At 41.6% G+C, this 15,021-nt stretch overlaps 5 protein-coding genes across 7 annotated transcripts; 3 read left to right on the forward strand and 2 right to left on the reverse strand.

Annotated features, from left to right (window-relative positions):
* The first annotated feature begins 3,260 nt into the window (after window positions 1-3,260).
* tspo (translocator protein) lies at window positions 3,261-5,919 on the forward strand. Of its 2 annotated transcripts, XM_053441127.1 has the most exons (5): window positions 3,383-3,398; window positions 3,926-3,983; window positions 4,835-5,010; window positions 5,103-5,241; window positions 5,346-5,919. In XM_053441127.1, the coding sequence occupies exons 3-5, from the start codon at window positions 4,838-4,840 to the stop codon at window positions 5,517-5,519; spliced, it is 486 nt and encodes a 161-aa protein (XP_053297102.1). In that variant the 5' UTR covers window positions 3,383-3,398; window positions 3,926-3,983; window positions 4,835-4,837; the 3' UTR covers window positions 5,520-5,919. The 2 variants fall into 2 exon arrangements, with proteins under 2 accessions (XP_053297093.1, XP_053297102.1); XM_053441118.1 differs by lacking the exon at window positions 3,926-3,983 and having other exon boundaries at window positions 3,261-3,398.
* A 365-nt stretch (window positions 5,920-6,284) lies between these two features.
* Window positions 6,285-9,060, reverse strand: LOC128456781 (ubiquinol-cytochrome-c reductase complex assembly factor 2). Of its 2 annotated transcripts, XM_053441150.1 has the most exons (5): window positions 8,851-9,060; window positions 7,259-7,333; window positions 6,922-6,988; window positions 6,696-6,818; window positions 6,285-6,550 (listed from the first exon to the last, which is right to left on the reverse strand). In XM_053441150.1, exons 1-4 carry the CDS (start codon window positions 8,986-8,988, stop codon window positions 6,709-6,711), a joined length of 390 nt encoding a protein of 129 aa, XP_053297125.1. In that variant the 5' UTR covers window positions 8,989-9,060; the 3' UTR covers window positions 6,285-6,550; window positions 6,696-6,708. The 2 variants fall into 2 exon arrangements, with proteins under 2 accessions (XP_053297125.1, XP_053297115.1); XM_053441140.1 differs by having other exon boundaries at window positions 6,285-6,818; window positions 8,851-9,059.
* Window positions 9,061-9,065: 5 nt separating this feature from the next.
* On the forward strand, window positions 9,066-10,237 carry tomm6 (translocase of outer mitochondrial membrane 6 homolog (yeast)). The gene is made up of 3 exons (XM_053441161.1): window positions 9,066-9,245; window positions 9,869-10,002; window positions 10,098-10,237. The coding sequence occupies exons 1-2, from the start codon at window positions 9,148-9,150 to the stop codon at window positions 9,963-9,965; spliced, it is 195 nt and encodes a 64-aa protein (XP_053297136.1). The 5' UTR covers window positions 9,066-9,147; the 3' UTR covers window positions 9,966-10,002; window positions 10,098-10,237.
* Window positions 10,238-10,439: 202 nt separating this feature from the next.
* c2h1orf74 (chromosome 2 C1orf74 homolog) lies at window positions 10,440-11,326 on the forward strand. The gene has a single exon (XM_053441094.1). It carries the CDS (start codon window positions 10,452-10,454, stop codon window positions 11,241-11,243), a length of 792 nt encoding a protein of 263 aa, XP_053297069.1. The 5' UTR covers window positions 10,440-10,451; the 3' UTR covers window positions 11,244-11,326.
* A 708-nt stretch (window positions 11,327-12,034) lies between these two features.
* On the reverse strand, window positions 12,035-14,651 carry sirt4 (sirtuin 4). Its single transcript, XM_053441209.1, has 4 exons — window positions 14,551-14,651; window positions 13,108-13,592; window positions 12,632-12,926; window positions 12,035-12,531 (listed from the first exon to the last, which is right to left on the reverse strand). The coding sequence occupies exons 2-4, from the start codon at window positions 13,590-13,592 to the stop codon at window positions 12,379-12,381; spliced, it is 933 nt and encodes a 310-aa protein (XP_053297184.1). The 5' UTR covers window positions 14,551-14,651; the 3' UTR covers window positions 12,035-12,378.
* Between the last annotated feature and the right edge of the window lie 370 nt (window positions 14,652-15,021).

Genomic DNA, 15,021 nt, shown 5'->3' on the forward strand with positions numbered 1-15,021 from the left:
CTTCAGAAGTTTTACAAGTGTACGTAGGCTTCTTCATCAGAACTACAGAAGCCTCTTGGATGAGAGATGACAAGTCTTCAAGAAACACAAGCACGTCCAGCTGCATACGTACACTTGTACAACTTCTGAGTAAAGCTTGTAGACACACAGAAAACCTAAGAACACGTCTGATTATTTCATGATGGACAAGGAGCAAATAATGCATCGACATAACAACAAAGTTTCTTGAAGAATCAAAAGCCTCAGACTGAAGCTTCATCTCCAGAGGTTCATCTGTTGAACTTACGAGGAGAACATACAAAAGTAGTAGTAGTAATGTTAGTTGTTGGCGATATGACCATATCTGAGGATTTGGGGTCGAGAGTCTCTTTGTCTACAGCACGTGTGAAAATTACCAACACTTTCAGAACCACCCAGACGAAAAGTCAGGAACTTTCAATAGCCCATCCTCAAGGTCTTCAGAGTTATCTGAGTAAAATTAAGCAAGATGTTAATAAGCAGCTATTACTTGCATTGCCAGTGACTGGTGCGATTACTATGAACATGAACACGTCTTCAGGGCAGGACTCTAATCCAAGGTTGTAACGATCGGGCACTTTATACCTTGTCTTATAAAGTGTAAAAGTGGTTTCAGTTTATTCTAGTAGAACTCCGGTTTATGTTCGAAGTGTTTTCATGTTTTCACACTGTTTCTGTTTCCTGTTTTATTTTGTAGTCTCTGTTCCTTGTGTGTTGTTTCTGTCTTCACTTCCCATCGGTGATTGTCTTCCCAGTCCTCATGTGTTTCACTTGTGTTTAATTGGCCCTTCCTTCCCTCTGTGTATATAAGCCTCTGTCCTTCCCTTTGTCCTTGTCGGATTGTTCTTGCGTTCTTACATCTTTCGTTGTTGCTGTTCTTGCGTTGTTCTTGCTTTTCGTTGTCTCGTTTTCTTGCTGTCTTGATGTTCATGATGTTCCATGGTGCTGTCCTTTCCTGTGTTCCTGCCCTGTCCTGATCTCCTGAGCCTCTTGTATGCTTCCTTGTGTTTCTGTCCTTGTTTTTTGTCTTTGCCATTTTTCCACTCTATTATTGTTTGTGTTTTGTGTTTTTGGCTAGTTTAGATTATTTTTATATTAAATACTCTTTTAGTTATATACCTCTGCTCCTGGGTCCATCTCCTTTCACAAACCGTAACAAAGGTGTGAAATTTGGTAAAGATCCAAATATGTCGAGTCTAGTTACAACACTTCTACTACTACTACTAAAATAATTTATAGCAAGCGATTGAAATTCCTAGCAGGTTGACCACATTCACTTCCAATTCAGTCAGAAAAGCGTAACAACCAAGACAATGCTTTGTTGCTAATAACAGCGTTGCCGTGTTTTGCATAAAAAAAACTGAAAATTCCTTGCCTTTCTACGGACTTGCCTTTTCTACACAAACTAAAAACCTTCGTAATCTAAAATTGTTAACATTTTGAAATTAGATTGATACATTTTGACGTCATTTGGAGTTTGTTAGTCTCAGCAGAGTATCAATAGATGCGTCTCCCACATTTCACACAAACAGAACAATGTTAAGGGGAGTTGGCCTCGATTTGACTTTACAGCTGAGCCTTGAGTTTTCAAGGATGTTTAGACTCTGGGGGATTAATTATAAACCTAAGAAATACAGTTGGGTCCGAGCACTGCTGGGTGGTCTGGCTCTAGATACAGTGCTGACGTTCACACAAAGTGAACACAAAGTCTGTGTTGCGTTCAATTGCCCAGGAGCTTTTTATCTCATAATCCATCTCTAGACTCGTGGATGTTTTTTTAAATCTTTTTGAATAACAGTTGAAGTCTGTGCATAGAGATGACTCTATGTCACGCTTAGCTAGGTTTTAAGTTTGTGACATTTGTTGAGAATTTCATCCACACTTTTACTTTCACAGTCTCTAATGAGTTTAGATGTCATGTGCTTTTGGATTAACCATGTTTTCAAGGCTTGACTTGCCAGAGGCCTATCCTTTAACATATAACAATAAAAGATGGTTATTTAAAACCCTCACAGAGGAACAGGAGGTTGGAGTTATCTTGACGTTTACATCATCTTTGTTGTCAAGTCTCCAGTCTCGTATCCAGCTGTTTGCACTTTCTAAAGCATCCAGGAAATAAAAATAACTCACTGATAACGTTCATTTCTGTATTTATTGACCTTTAGACCACACTGGTAATATAATACATGTTTGTTTAGGCCCTAAATACCCACAACCGACGACTCTGAAGTTGGTTTCTGATTGGGAGACAAGGTAGCAGACAAATTACGATATAGGCCTACAACAAGTGGAGGTCAATTAATGAATGAATCAATGAATCAATCAATTAATCAATCAATATGTGAATTAATCAATCAAGCAATCTGTTGCAGATAGAATAGCAGCACTGTCTTATCTCCCTGATACAATCACAACTACTACTACTACTACGTCTACCACTTCTATAAACAATAATATAGCTACAGTCAACTTTATTGCCAAAATAAAAAATTCTCCATATCTAAGAGAGAGGGTTTGTATAAATACAGAATTTTAAAGTAGGTTTTTTTTCATTCCTTTTTTTCATAGCTGTCTATTAAACGTTATACATATTTACAAAAAAAACTTAAAGGGATAGTTCACCCAAAAATGAAAATTCACTCATTAATTACCCACCATTATGCCGATGGATGTTTGGGTGAAGTTTACAAGTACCCCCAAACGAGGGGTAAACAAATTTGGCCACCACTTCTTCAACCATGAATAACAAAATAAAAAAAACTAAAATGTCTCCTCACTGCTACTGTGATGTCATCCAAGTTTCTATAAGCACCGATATTCAAATTTGACCTTAAATAGCGTCATTTGCATCATGTTTTTATCCTTATGCCCTCTGATACCCTCCTGTGGAGCTGTGTTCATGTCTTGTAGACTCAAACACTCCACCCGTCCCTCCATCGGTGTAGTGGTGAGTAGATAATGAGTGAATTTTCATTTTTGGGTGAACTCTGCCTTTAAGTCTTAATGTGGAACCATACAGTTCTTGGTAAAAAGAAGTTCCGTCTTTTCTCGTGAATGAGAAATTCTCCCATTAATAAAAACGATTTGAATAAAAACTTAATTACAACTTCAGCTATTCCACTGTTTGTTGAATTAGAAACCAACTTCAGTGACGTCACTGGCAAGTCATCCTGCGGGCCAATGGCTGGTGGGTGCGCGGTGACGTCACTGCCCGCGTGTGGCTCTGGGAGTGTGTGCACAGATAACGCAGCCCCGCCCCTCCAAACCCTTATATCACAACACAGCAGCATGCAACAGCAGTACAGTGTGTGTGTGTAGCCGGAGCTCGAGGACACGACACAATACAACACAAAACAAAGGAGCTGACACCAGGGAGAAGGGTGAGTGCGCTGATCTCACGACAGACCCACAATCGAGGAAACAAACACGTCCGTAACTTTACGACACTGAACTTGGACGCGTTTGACAGCTTTTTTTAATTCCAGCGCGTCTTACTGTTTGGATTCTTATTGTGCACACAAACTACGGAGATCAGATCCGTTATCAGCCTCGTAACCGAACCTAACCCTGGTTTTTATCAACATCACACCAGTCTGGGGTTCGATCACATGTCCTGAACTTCCGCATCCCACAGCCACTGGGACTGGTCAGGTTAAAGACAGCAGGAACTTCAGGATGCAAAGGTTCATGGTCCAGTCTTCATAAGTTACACTCATCTGAATGTGAAGCAGTTTTACCAGCTGACTCAAACTGGAGAAACCAACAAAGCACGAAATACCTCAAAATAATGCTGGTATATTGGATTCATATTGGATTTATGGAGCTGTTACTGATACTGAAGTGCTGGAGTTAATACTGATTCATTTAATGTGTTCATTTTTTACTTTAAAAAAAGTTTTGTCAACAGACGCCACTCCCTCTCAGCTCCACCCTCATATTTCTAATGGCTTCCCCACAACTGTGAGGTGAGGTCAAGTCAGGTCAGACAATCCTTTATTTGCCTTTTAGCTTACTGTGTTCGTTCCCAGTAAGGTTGAGTTGGGCCACATCAGCTCTTTGAAACATAAAGGCTGGACGCAACACAGCCAACAACAAACAAACAGCTGACGGATATTTTTCTCCATCTATCACATTGTTGAAGTTTCTGCTCTACATATGGTGTGATCGCCCTTTCCATCAAGATACATGAATTATTCTCAGAGAAAGCAATGAAAATATTCAAAAAAGCCCCATCTAACAAAAGACAATTGCCGAATCCACTCCATACTTCGATTGGTTCTTTCCTGACCTCGACCACACCCCTCCACCAAGTGTTAAACTAATCCATCCAGTAGTTTTTGTGTAATCCTGCTAAATAACAGACAAAGGCAGATAAAAATATAACCTTATTTAAGGAGGTAGTTCATTTATAGCAATGGCTGCATTGAAACCAGAAAAATACACTTTGAAAAGTGGTCTACACTATATGTAGTTAGTTAGATATGCTTCTTGTGCTGCACTGAGTGGAGCCCGACCGATCTAGCCAATATCATTCATCTTTGCCGATCTATGTTGATCTGATACAAAACAGCCTCAGGACAAGTTTATCAGGTTTTCTCTTACTTATAAGTCTTTGTTATCAAGATGCAGCCCGTCCTGGGTCAATAGTTGTGTGTTCCGAGTCTCTCGATTGCAGAGCAACAATTGTAGAGCTTGATATTGTTTGACATGTCTTGATTTAAAACTCCGATCATCTGATCAAAAGTAATTATCAGTTAAAAATAGTAGATGCGGAGCAGAGGTTCCCTTGTTATAATGTTTCCTGCTCTTATCTCAGAAAATGTGGCTGCCTTTGATTGGACTGACCGGCCTGCCCCACCTGGGAGGGCTCTACGGGGGCTTTATCACACGCAAAGAGGTGAAGACCTGGTACCCAACCCTGCAGAAACCATCATGGCGCCCGCCCAACGCTGCATTCCCTATAGTCTGGACTTGTCTGTACACGAGCATGGGGTAAAGATCATATTGATTCCTACAGTCTTTCACTCTCTGCACCACCCCCATTTTTCAAAATAATATATATATATTTTTTTTCTATGGTGCAGATACGGCTCCTACCTGGTGTGGAAGGAACTGGGAGGTTTCACCGAGGATGCACTGGTTCCGCTGGGACTATATGGGCTACAGCTAGCTCTGAACTGGGCCTGGACTCCTATTTTCTTTGGTGCTCACAAGATAAAACTGGTAGGATTGACCAGTTATTTATGCTTATCTGGGACAATATTCAAGTCAATATTCTGCATTGTTGTCCCTATAACACCCGCTCTCTCTTTCTCTGCCCATCTCAGGCACTCATGGAGATTGTGCTCCTCACTGGGACTGTCGGAGCCACCATGGTGTCTTGGTATCCCATCAGCCGCACCGCCACTCTGCTCATGGCGCCCTACCTGACCTGGCTGTTTATCGCCACCTCTCTCAACTACTGCATATGGAGAGACAACCGCGAGGAAAAGAAGGAGTAGAGGTCGTCTCATTGCACTTTGACCGGAGCACTTCAATTCAGAATCAAGACATAATTCAGTGTTTTTTAATTAATTTTAGATTCACAAACTAGTCCGACTATGTTGGAGGAACGATGATATAAAATCACCCTGTCAAAGACCGATCAATATCTGTGTATGTGATGGCCAATATTCAAAATGACGTATCCATGCAAGGTATGTCATCAGAATTTGTCTACATCCATATTGAACACAAAAAGGCAATATTCGACGTGCTACATCGAGATACAAAAGTTGTGATTTAAAAAAAAAAAATGAATGTATTGTTTTAATGAAAACTGTCCCATGTGCTTTACTGATGAAGAAATATATGTTTTAGTTACTGCTATAAATCTGCTAAAATAAAAGATTTACCTCCAAATTACCTTTTTAAACGTTTATCATTTCCAACACAGTCCGAGAAGAATGGTAGATAAAGATGGTCAAAGATTTAGGATGAGCAGGTGTTGGCCGCAAGAAAAATATATTGTTAGAAACAGGAAGGATTATCATTTACGTTTTTCAGGCCATGTAACAATCTAGCTCTATTATTGTAAATCACAACCATACACACTCAGCAGCTCAGATTCGGCCCAAACCTTTAACAGATTTTTATTTTTCTGGATCTGCATCAAAATGAACAGTGTGATAGAGATACGTCTCTATCATGATAGGTTGTAGTGTTTCTTTTCCAGTCTGTGAAATCCCGGAGATTCACTATGAAAACATTCAACGACATTTGATCTCTTAATGTTTAGAGGTCTTTATCCTCAGCCCCTGATCTTTATTTCCATCAAATACATTTTCAGATTTTATAAATAACAAACTCAATTCTCAACCTTGGTTAAAGAATCATTTGCAATTTTAAAATGTATCTCATTACAGGGTTCTTAGTCAAATGTATGTGCTCTGATGGTATTCCTGAACCCAATGTCCTTTTGCTGGGTCTTTTTCATTCAGCGTGTCATTCCCTCTGGGTTGTACCTCAGGGATTGGCATTGGCATCCTCCAACCTTCAATGGATAATTTGTATAAATAGATAATGGATGGCTGGAGACAGCCTATACAACCAACCAAATTTTAAAAAAGGTCCGTAATAACATTTCATAAGAATGACAAGATCAATATTTGAACAATAAGTTGTATTTCTGTACATACAATAAGAAAAGAGTTATTTTTCTGCAGATTTCTCTGGTCCATCTTCCGGTGCCTTGGAGGAGAATCTCTCCATTAACGTCTTCCAAAGACCCTTTTTCTCTTCGTCTGTCTGCTGCAGACTCCCTGTAAAATTCAGATTACAGTAACAGTTATTGTCACTGGATAGGTTAAATCCAACCATTTCATTTGTATTGAACACAGCGCTGCTGATGTTGTGAATCCATACCTGACAAAAGAACTTTACACTCTTCCACGGTCACACCGGTAAAGCTTGTGTCTCTTACACGAGGAAACTGTGCGAAGATACAAAGACACATTTTAGTATTGTTATACAGGTCGCTTGATTTCACACAGGTATAGAAAGTAAACAAGGACCAGTATGGTTTTAAAATGCTGCTACATTTACAGACTCAGAGATTTGCATTAACAATACTGTTTTATTATATTCATCACAGAATAAATGCAAAAAAGACACACGGGTCCCTCTTCAGTCAAATTCTATAAAAAAAAATTGAGGGAAACATTCATTACATAAATAAATGTAGCAGATGCAATCTACTTACTCGCTGTCTGTACACGTTGCCGTTAATTGAGGCCAAACTTTCATACATCTGGTCACATTTCTCTGGATCTGAGATCTGGAGGGAAAAAAGTTCACGGTTGATATAAAGTAAAGAACAGGACAGAGGTCAGATACCAAATGTGACTGTTTGGTTAAAAACTGTGGAATAAGGAGCCGTGTTTCACACATTTGTTGTGATGTGTATAATCTCAAAAGCATCTGGTAACATTAGAAGCTACAGTGTGCATGTTATACATTGTTGTTTTTGATACTGCATTAATTTACTGTTCTGAACATCCTCACACAGTACTTTATACGCCAATATATATTATGTGTAATACACATATCTGTACAGGAGAATAGTGCCTGTCTAAATTCCACAGAAACTCCCTTCTCTCTCTAAGCAGTACCCAAGGTTAAGTTATAGATAAAGGGCCAACCAACAGTACACTGTAGTGTCTGCGTTGAGGGACTTTCATATCTAACTCAGATGCTCCAGACAGGGAGGCACCAACTTCAACTCTCACCGACTTGAACGCTTTTGCGTATTTTATCAGTGGCCAGACGTAAGGACACAATGTGATTTAGTTATGCATACTTTAGGCTTAACTATCCAATAGAATGCAAACACCTACATGTTACACAGAGAGTGACAGCAACCCTAGCCCTTCATGGATGTGCTGTTAGAATGGGTGATGCAAGTAGAGGAAGATATACTGGGAGGCTGTGGGAGACATCGACTGCCTAGGGTCTCCTTGATGCATCAAGTCTACATGACTTTTACTTTATGCTCTTCTACGGTGTTTGCCGTAGAAGAGCATAGAGCTATAGGGCTGTTATCTCCTACTTCTGCAGCCTGCACACCAGTGGCAGCCTCCACCCAGTGACTACACATTGGGAAAGTAGATTGTAGCTGTATGTGGTGCATTTAATCTATTGTGCATTGTCCCCGCTAAGTTTAACAAATAGATAAAGAAAATGTTTAATATTTTTCACAAGTGCTGCACTGCTTTAATTGAAGGCATTTCCTATTTCTTTGAGTTTACTCCCTTTATATAAATCACAGAATCTAGTTTAATTTGTGCAAATTTGACAAATGGACAAATACGAACAAAGTATCAGTGTGAAAATCATAACTACTCTTTAAAAGATTAATAGATACAAATAAACTGTGAGAGGATATAAACAATATGTAAATATAAACACCGTATGTAGATTTAAATATACTGCGAGTGGATATAAACATTATGTAAATATAAACACTGTATGTAGATATAAATATTCTGTGAGTGGATATAAACATTATGTAAATATAAACACTGTATGTAGATATAAATATACTGTGAGTGTATATAAACATTATGTAAATATAAATTCTGTATGTAGCTATAAAGACAGTGTGTCTATAAACATATTATGCATATAGATATAAACACAGTTGCACCTCCGAGGTCAGAATACTGAACAAAATGTGTTAGTTAACATCACCCGGTCAGGGCAGACAAGGTCGCCGACTCTCGGTGCTCCTCGTCCGGGTACAGCCCTCAGCTTAGCTCGGTGTGTTCATGCAGTGGAGCGGAGGACACTCGGTACCTGTGTGTTTTCACCCTCCCGGAAGGCGGCGGCTACCCTCTGCCGCAGAAACGTCCCCAGGTCGCGGCCTTTCTTGGTCTCATCCCTTGGCCACTCTTCACACAGTTTCAGGAACCGACGGTATCGGGTGGCAGACATGTTTTTTTACGTACAGCGAGCGAGTCTGCAGAGGACGCGTGAAGTTTGAGCCTTTTCTCTCACCGTACTGGTGTTCATCTTAACTCTTCCCCCGACTTCCTGCTCTTGTTTATTAGTTCCGAGCTCTCCTCGCTGCAGTCTTTAACGCACGTTGGCACGATGACTGGTTCGGACGGTAAAAAGGGCCCTATCTCTAGTGCGGCAGACTGGGTCCGCGCAGCCTGTCGGTTCGCCACAGACAGAACCGACTTCAGGAGGTGAGTCCACGGAGAGAGCGTGTTATATGACCTGTGTGCTAACGTTAGCCCCGCTGCTAACGCGTTGCCCTTGAGTCTGTCGTCTTGATCTAATCGCTGAGCTTCTGCGATCAGTGGATTGACCGATCAGCTCAGTCCACCGACAGAAAGTCAGGGACGCAGTTTAAACATCCAGCTGCATGGGCGACTCGTGTTGTGATCTGGTGACTCTGTTTTTTTAAGACTGAACATAGGAGATCAACCAAGATATTAATCGATTGATCAAAATTCCATGGAAGCAACTGGGCAAACGTTTCAATAACCTCATTGTTTCTATGAAATATATATTATGATTACTTGGCTAAGGGACTGCTGACCTGGGGCCACCCAGAACTCCAAGGGCCCGGAACAGATCCAGACTTACTGTATAGCTGTAGAACTGAACTCCTCAGTTTCTCCGGAGGGCGTGCATGTCAACTGCTTCAGTAAACTCCAGTTGGTCTTTTACTCAACAAGCTGTATGCACACGAGTTTAATTTAGCCATCGTCTCTGTGTAGTATTTCTATTTGTGTACCGTTTGTAAAAAGATTGTATTAGCCAGAATGAATCCTAGTATCTCACTTGTATGTCGATTCTCTCTCAGGAATCTTCTGGTCAACGTGGGTCTGTTTGCAGCCGGTGTCTGGGTTGCAAGAAACCTCTCCGATTTTGACCTGATGTCTTCGCAGCCGGTGACATAACAACCAAAATAATAGCACCGCCAAAACCAGGATGATGGTAAGATCGTCTCCTGTTTGCACTCTATTGCAGATGAAACAAAAGTTTGTAATGTTTATTGTGATGTAATATTTGCGACATCTCTTTTCCCTCAGGTGTCTTGGACCAACAAAGAATAAACAAGGGACGAGAATAAAAGACCATTAAACCTAAATGAGGAGTTACACGATGAAAACAAATAATCTTGTTCACCTGAATTTGCTTCACTTTTTTTTATTTAATTGTAGTTTTTTTAAAACATTTGTTTCATTGTAAATGGCTTGACAACAAATAACATCCATTCTTGTGTCACTGTTCTCGTTTGGGTTCTAGATTTGGAAATAGCATTTTGATTTAGATGTTTTTAAGACCTCACATAGCTACGTTGCATTTGGGAGACTACATCAGAGACTTGCCTCGTTACTGTGCATGTGACAATTCGAACTGTGCGTCATGTGATTGATGCAGCCATGTCCACTCAGGAGTTGTTTGTCGCCGCCGCTCGTAAACATCTGCGTGTCGGCAAAAAGTCTCTCTCTGCTCCTCAGAGTCTGGACCTGGCCACTCAGGTCCTGGCTGTGGATTTGGGTTTGAAACCCGCGCTGCTGTTTGACAGTAACGGCTCCGGCTCCGAGCAGGTGCAGCAGTATTTGAGCTCGTTGCAGTCTTCCCAGCTTGTGTCTAAATCACTTCTTACATTGGATTTAAATGGACACGCGCTAATTGTTAACCCAATTACTGTCAGATCAAATCTAGAACTGGTGCTCTGTGGTAGTGGCCCGGCTTTGATAGACGTGTGCCACTCCCTTGAGAAGCCTGCCATCGCCGACCAGTTCAGAGAAGAGCTGAAGAGCATGATACAAGATTTACTGCCTCAGCTGAGAGAGTGTGAACGACTCGAGGAGGCTCAGAAACCTCTTTGTGTCGGAGACAAATGTGAAGAGTGGAACCTGTGCACCGTCTTTGGTCTTCTGTTGGGTTACCCTGTCACCTACTGGTTCGATCAGACCCACAGCTTTGAGAACTGTCTGTCCATGACGCCCCTGATGGTGACTACAGTTGCTGCAACATGGCAGACGGGCTCCGCACATCACACGTGTTGTCTCTACTCTTTCAGCGTCCCAGATGTTCTTCTCAAAGAGACGCAGTCCAACCTGGACGACTGGAGGCGTCGTTTACAAGAAAGATTTCAGCAGCAACATGTCCTGAAGGATCTCAGTGTTTGTCAAACCACAGTAACTCTGCCCTCTGTCTGTCTGTGATGAAAACAGTTTCTTTAAAACACCCTGTTATACTGTAGAACATTTGTACATTATCACCTCATTAAAGTTTGTCCAAACAGCCATTTGTTTCTTAATGTGCAGTGCTTTTCACTTCCTGGGTTTACAGTCGTACTGGTGGTAAAAACATGTGTTTGTGTAACTATCCTTATGAGGGGTTTCCATTGAGTTTCATGCACCTTAACCAGGACCTGTTATTTCAGGTTTGCCTCACTAGGACCAGGATTAGGTCACCATGAGGTCTACTGGCCCCGACCAGGTCAGCATCTGAGCTGGTGAAGCAAATATAGATACAGATGGTGGGCTCTTTCGACTCCACTTAGTGTATTTAAAATCTTCCTTTTAAAAAGTCCTGATAGCCATTACTGAAACTAATGAAGTGGAGTAAACAGTTAAGCATTTCTAGCAGAAGAACTAGTACAATCTAGCAGGAAATGAAAATTCCAGAGTGTATTTGTCTTAAAATAATTTATTTAAAAGAACAAAAACAGACAAGTTTCTGTCATGTGTTCTAAATACTTGGATCAGTTTTAGGTTAAAACAAGATTGTTGAACAGAATGCCTCCATCCTAATGCTTCAAACTTATTTTACAAGCAGAAAAAAGGTACATTCTCTTTATGTTAACATTCAAATGTATCAGTCTCAGCACCACATTATATCAAAACAAGATTCCAGTCCATACAAGAACACAAATAAAACCATTTAATCATCAGTTGAACTGTATCTGCTATATGAATTAATCCCTTTATGTAACAGCAACTTGCACAACAGATTGCTTGTTTATTATTTATTTATTAATAACAGGTCAGTTCGGGTTGATTTCGCAAAATGAAAGCACCATCAGATCACTTTAAGTAGCCAGAGACTAAATATAGATCCATAGAGTGCAGAGATGTTGAATTCCCAAGACAGCACAGAACATGTTTGTTCACGTCAGTTTGAACCTCTAGCAGAGACGTGAATACGACTCTGGCTCCTTTAGCCTTTTCACAAAACAAGTTTCAAACAGCTGAGAGCATCAACCTCAAGGTGATTTTGTTGTCATCTGGTTAACTGAGGTAGTTTGTAGTTTTTGCAGCCTGAATACAGAATATTTAAACAAGATGTCCTCGAGGGTCAGTGGGGCTGAATGACCGTCAGCACTTCACCACAGCGGCCCCTCACTTTCAGCTCAGCCAGGTGGTCGGCTCTCGTGGGTCCGATGTTCAGGATGGCGACCGGTATTTTCCTGTCGCTTGCTGCCAGTAAGAACCTGTATCCTGAGTATACCTGTAGGGGAAAATCACAGAGGGGGCACAATGAAATTCAGAATTCAAGGATAACTGTTTCCAACCTGCTGTCATTATGACAAAGCTGCGCCAAAACCTGCCTGTAACGAGGACCCCGCCACTAGCACCGCGTCCGACTCGGCCAGTCTGTCGTGTACAAACTGCACCGTCCCCTTTTTCACAGAGTCTCCAAAAAACGTGACCTCAGGCTTCAGTATTCCTCCACACTCGTCGCAGGAGGGAACCCGGAAATTTAGGACCTGCTCGTCCTCCAGGAAGACGTCACCGTCTGGGGCCGAGGCGCCTGCCTGAGCTCCCCAGTCTGGGTTCAATGATAGGAACCGTCTCTGGAGCTCCTCCCTGGCTGAGATGGCACCACAGCCGAGGCACATCACCCTGCAGACAACAATATATCATCACCTTGAATCTTCATCGTGCAGAGAGTTCTGAATGCAGGACTTCCACCTACAGTATATTGGTGGTGTATTTATTTCAATATTGCAACTATTGCTCATTCAAAGGATTTGAGCTCCACCTTCACCCCTGAGGGATTGAGATGTTAGGAGCTGGTCCTCACCTGTGGGTGCAGCCATGGAGCTCGGTCAGTCTTTTCTGGCCGACCTTTGAGTGAAGAGCGTCCACGTTTTGTGTGACCAGCCAGTGCAGCTTCCCGCTCTCCTCCCACCGCTGCAGAACCCGGTGAGCAGAGTTGGGCAGATGGGAGGAGAACTGCGGCCACCCGACAAAGTTCCTGGCCCAGTAGCGCTGTCGTGATTTTGCGCTGCGGACAAACTCTGCATGCTCCATGGGTCGTCTGCTCGTGCGGGCGTACAGTCCAACACCCTCCGAGCGATAGTCAGGGATGCCCGACTCTGTGGAGAGGCCTGCTCCGGTGATGACGAACAGGCGACCGGCTCGGGACACAAAGTCCTGCAGCAGGTCCCGGGAGTGGGCGTCAGTGGTGCTGCAGGCGGGGACAAAGTTCACCGAACCTGCAGGGACTGAGGACGCTCTCCTTACAGGCGCTCGGTGTAACCTGAGGGTTCTCCACAGCAGTCTCATCTAAAGCAGGACAAATACAGTGCTCACTTTTAAATCCCATATTTCACTACAACACCCACCTCATCTAGTGAATGCAAACTATTCAGGTTTCTGCAAGACTCACCAGATTAAGCTGTTTTATGAGCACATAGAGAATTTTGAAATCTTACTGCACAAGTGATTTAAGTATGATGGAAAACCAGTAGAGATAAAACGATCTAAAATGTCTTAACAAGCATATTGTAAATAAATGTCCATTTATTTCATATTATATATTACATATTATGTATATATTATTATTTACTGACACATTCCTTATAATATAATATAATATATATAATATGTGACAATTCGAACTGTGTGTCATGTGATTGATGCAGCCATGTCCACTCAGGAGTTGTTTGTCGCCGCCGCTCGTAAACATCTGCGTGTCGGCAAAAAGTCTCTCTCTGCTCCTCAGAGTCTGGACCTGGCCACTCAGGTCCTGGCTGTGGATTTAGGTTTGAAACCCGCGCTGCATAACATAACCCATAAACATAACCTGGACGTGGATAATCAGCAGGAAATGTATAAACTGAATAAATGAAATGGATGGATTGATTTACCACTTAATAACTTACTTATTAATTAAAGGTTAGAGGTCTGGAAATGATTTTAGTGCCAAAATGCTTTTTACAACTTGGCTTTATTTTACATAGACCAAAGAAAACATATTGAATATTTATTTTCTTGTTAAGAAACTTAAATCAATGCTTCTCTGTAGGAAGCTTTAAGCACAAAGATTAATCATAAATGACCTATACTGTTATAACACTTTCCTTTTCTCTACGAGCTTTAACGTAACGAATGCTGGCACATAATAACACAACAATAAGACACTGAAACAGTCGCTATTAATTGGATTGGAGTTCCTGTCGAAGCTAGCCAGCTAGATGTCAGCGAGCTGACTTTGTTTACACACGTTATTAAGCTACTGTACCGTCTCTGTCGCTTCTGGATCAGCAGCAAATCTCCAGCGGACAAATGTCGATTCAATAACATCACAAACCAACTGGGTGATATAAGACAGGAACCTTCGCTGCACTGGGACGGAGAGGAAACAGGAAATACCTGATTTCACGTAACACCAAACATATTCGCGCTGCACACTGGGAGTTGTAGTCAAGCGAGTTCAGCCCAGGATCGCAATGTGGACATACTGTATTTTCCAAGTGTGACTCTGTGCATTATCTTACATTTAATCATGTCTCTTTGAACGTCAAGTGATGTACCTGAAACTAAAGATTAAAGAAAAATAGAAAGACAAACACGAATTTAAGATAAACAGGCAGATAAGAACTACAGCCTAAGTTTAAAGACATTCAATTTAAGACTAAAAGCTTCATGAGGGTGCTGTAGTAACACAGAGGAGGAGAATCCTCAACGACTGGGGTGGACAACTTAAAAACAA

The sequence above is a fragment of the Pleuronectes platessa genome, chromosome 2 (assembly GCF_947347685.1).
Source record: "Pleuronectes platessa chromosome 2, fPlePla1.1, whole genome shotgun sequence".
Lineage (NCBI taxonomy): Eukaryota > Metazoa > Chordata > Actinopteri > Pleuronectiformes > Pleuronectidae > Pleuronectes > Pleuronectes platessa.

Bases quoted from the DNA above. Each gene is read 5' to 3' on its own strand.
- tspo (XM_053441118.1), top strand. From the start codon at position 4,838: ATGTGGCTGCCTTTGATTGGACTGACCGGCCTGCCCCACCTGGGAGGG. The intron at 5,011-5,102 runs GTAAAGATCATA...TCTATGGTGCAG, and splicing joins TGTCTGTACACGAGCATGGG to ATACGGCTCCTACCTGGTGT. The intron at 5,242-5,345 runs GTAGGATTGACC...TGCCCATCTCAG, and splicing joins GTGCTCACAAGATAAAACTG to GCACTCATGGAGATTGTGCT.
- LOC128456781 (XM_053441150.1), bottom strand. From the start codon at position 8,988: ATGTCTGCCACCCGATACCGTCGGTTCCTGAAACTGTGTGAAGAGTGG. The intron at 6,989-7,258 runs GTAAGTAGATTG...ATCTTCGCACAG, and splicing joins GCAACGTGTACAGACAGCGA to TTTCCTCGTGTAAGAGACAC. The intron at 6,819-6,921 runs GTATGGATTCAC...TGAATTTTACAG, and splicing joins GTGTAAAGTTCTTTTGTCAG to GGAGTCTGCAGCAGACAGAC.
- tomm6 (XM_053441161.1), top strand. From the start codon at position 9,148: ATGACTGGTTCGGACGGTAAAAAGGGCCCTATCTCTAGTGCGGCAGAC. The intron at 9,246-9,868 runs GTGAGTCCACGG...ATTCTCTCTCAG, and splicing joins GACAGAACCGACTTCAGGAG to GAATCTTCTGGTCAACGTGG.
- c2h1orf74 (XM_053441094.1), top strand. From the start codon at position 10,452: ATGTCCACTCAGGAGTTGTTTGTCGCCGCCGCTCGTAAACATCTGCGT.
- sirt4 (XM_053441209.1), bottom strand. From the start codon at position 13,592: ATGAGACTGCTGTGGAGAACCCTCAGGTTACACCGAGCGCCTGTAAGG. The intron at 12,927-13,107 runs GTGAGGACCAGC...TGTTGTCTGCAG, and splicing joins CTCCATGGCTGCACCCACAG to GGTGATGTGCCTCGGCTGTG. The intron at 12,532-12,631 runs GCAGGTTTTGGC...TTTCCCCTACAG, and splicing joins TGGCGGGGTCCTCGTTACAG to GTATACTCAGGATACAGGTT.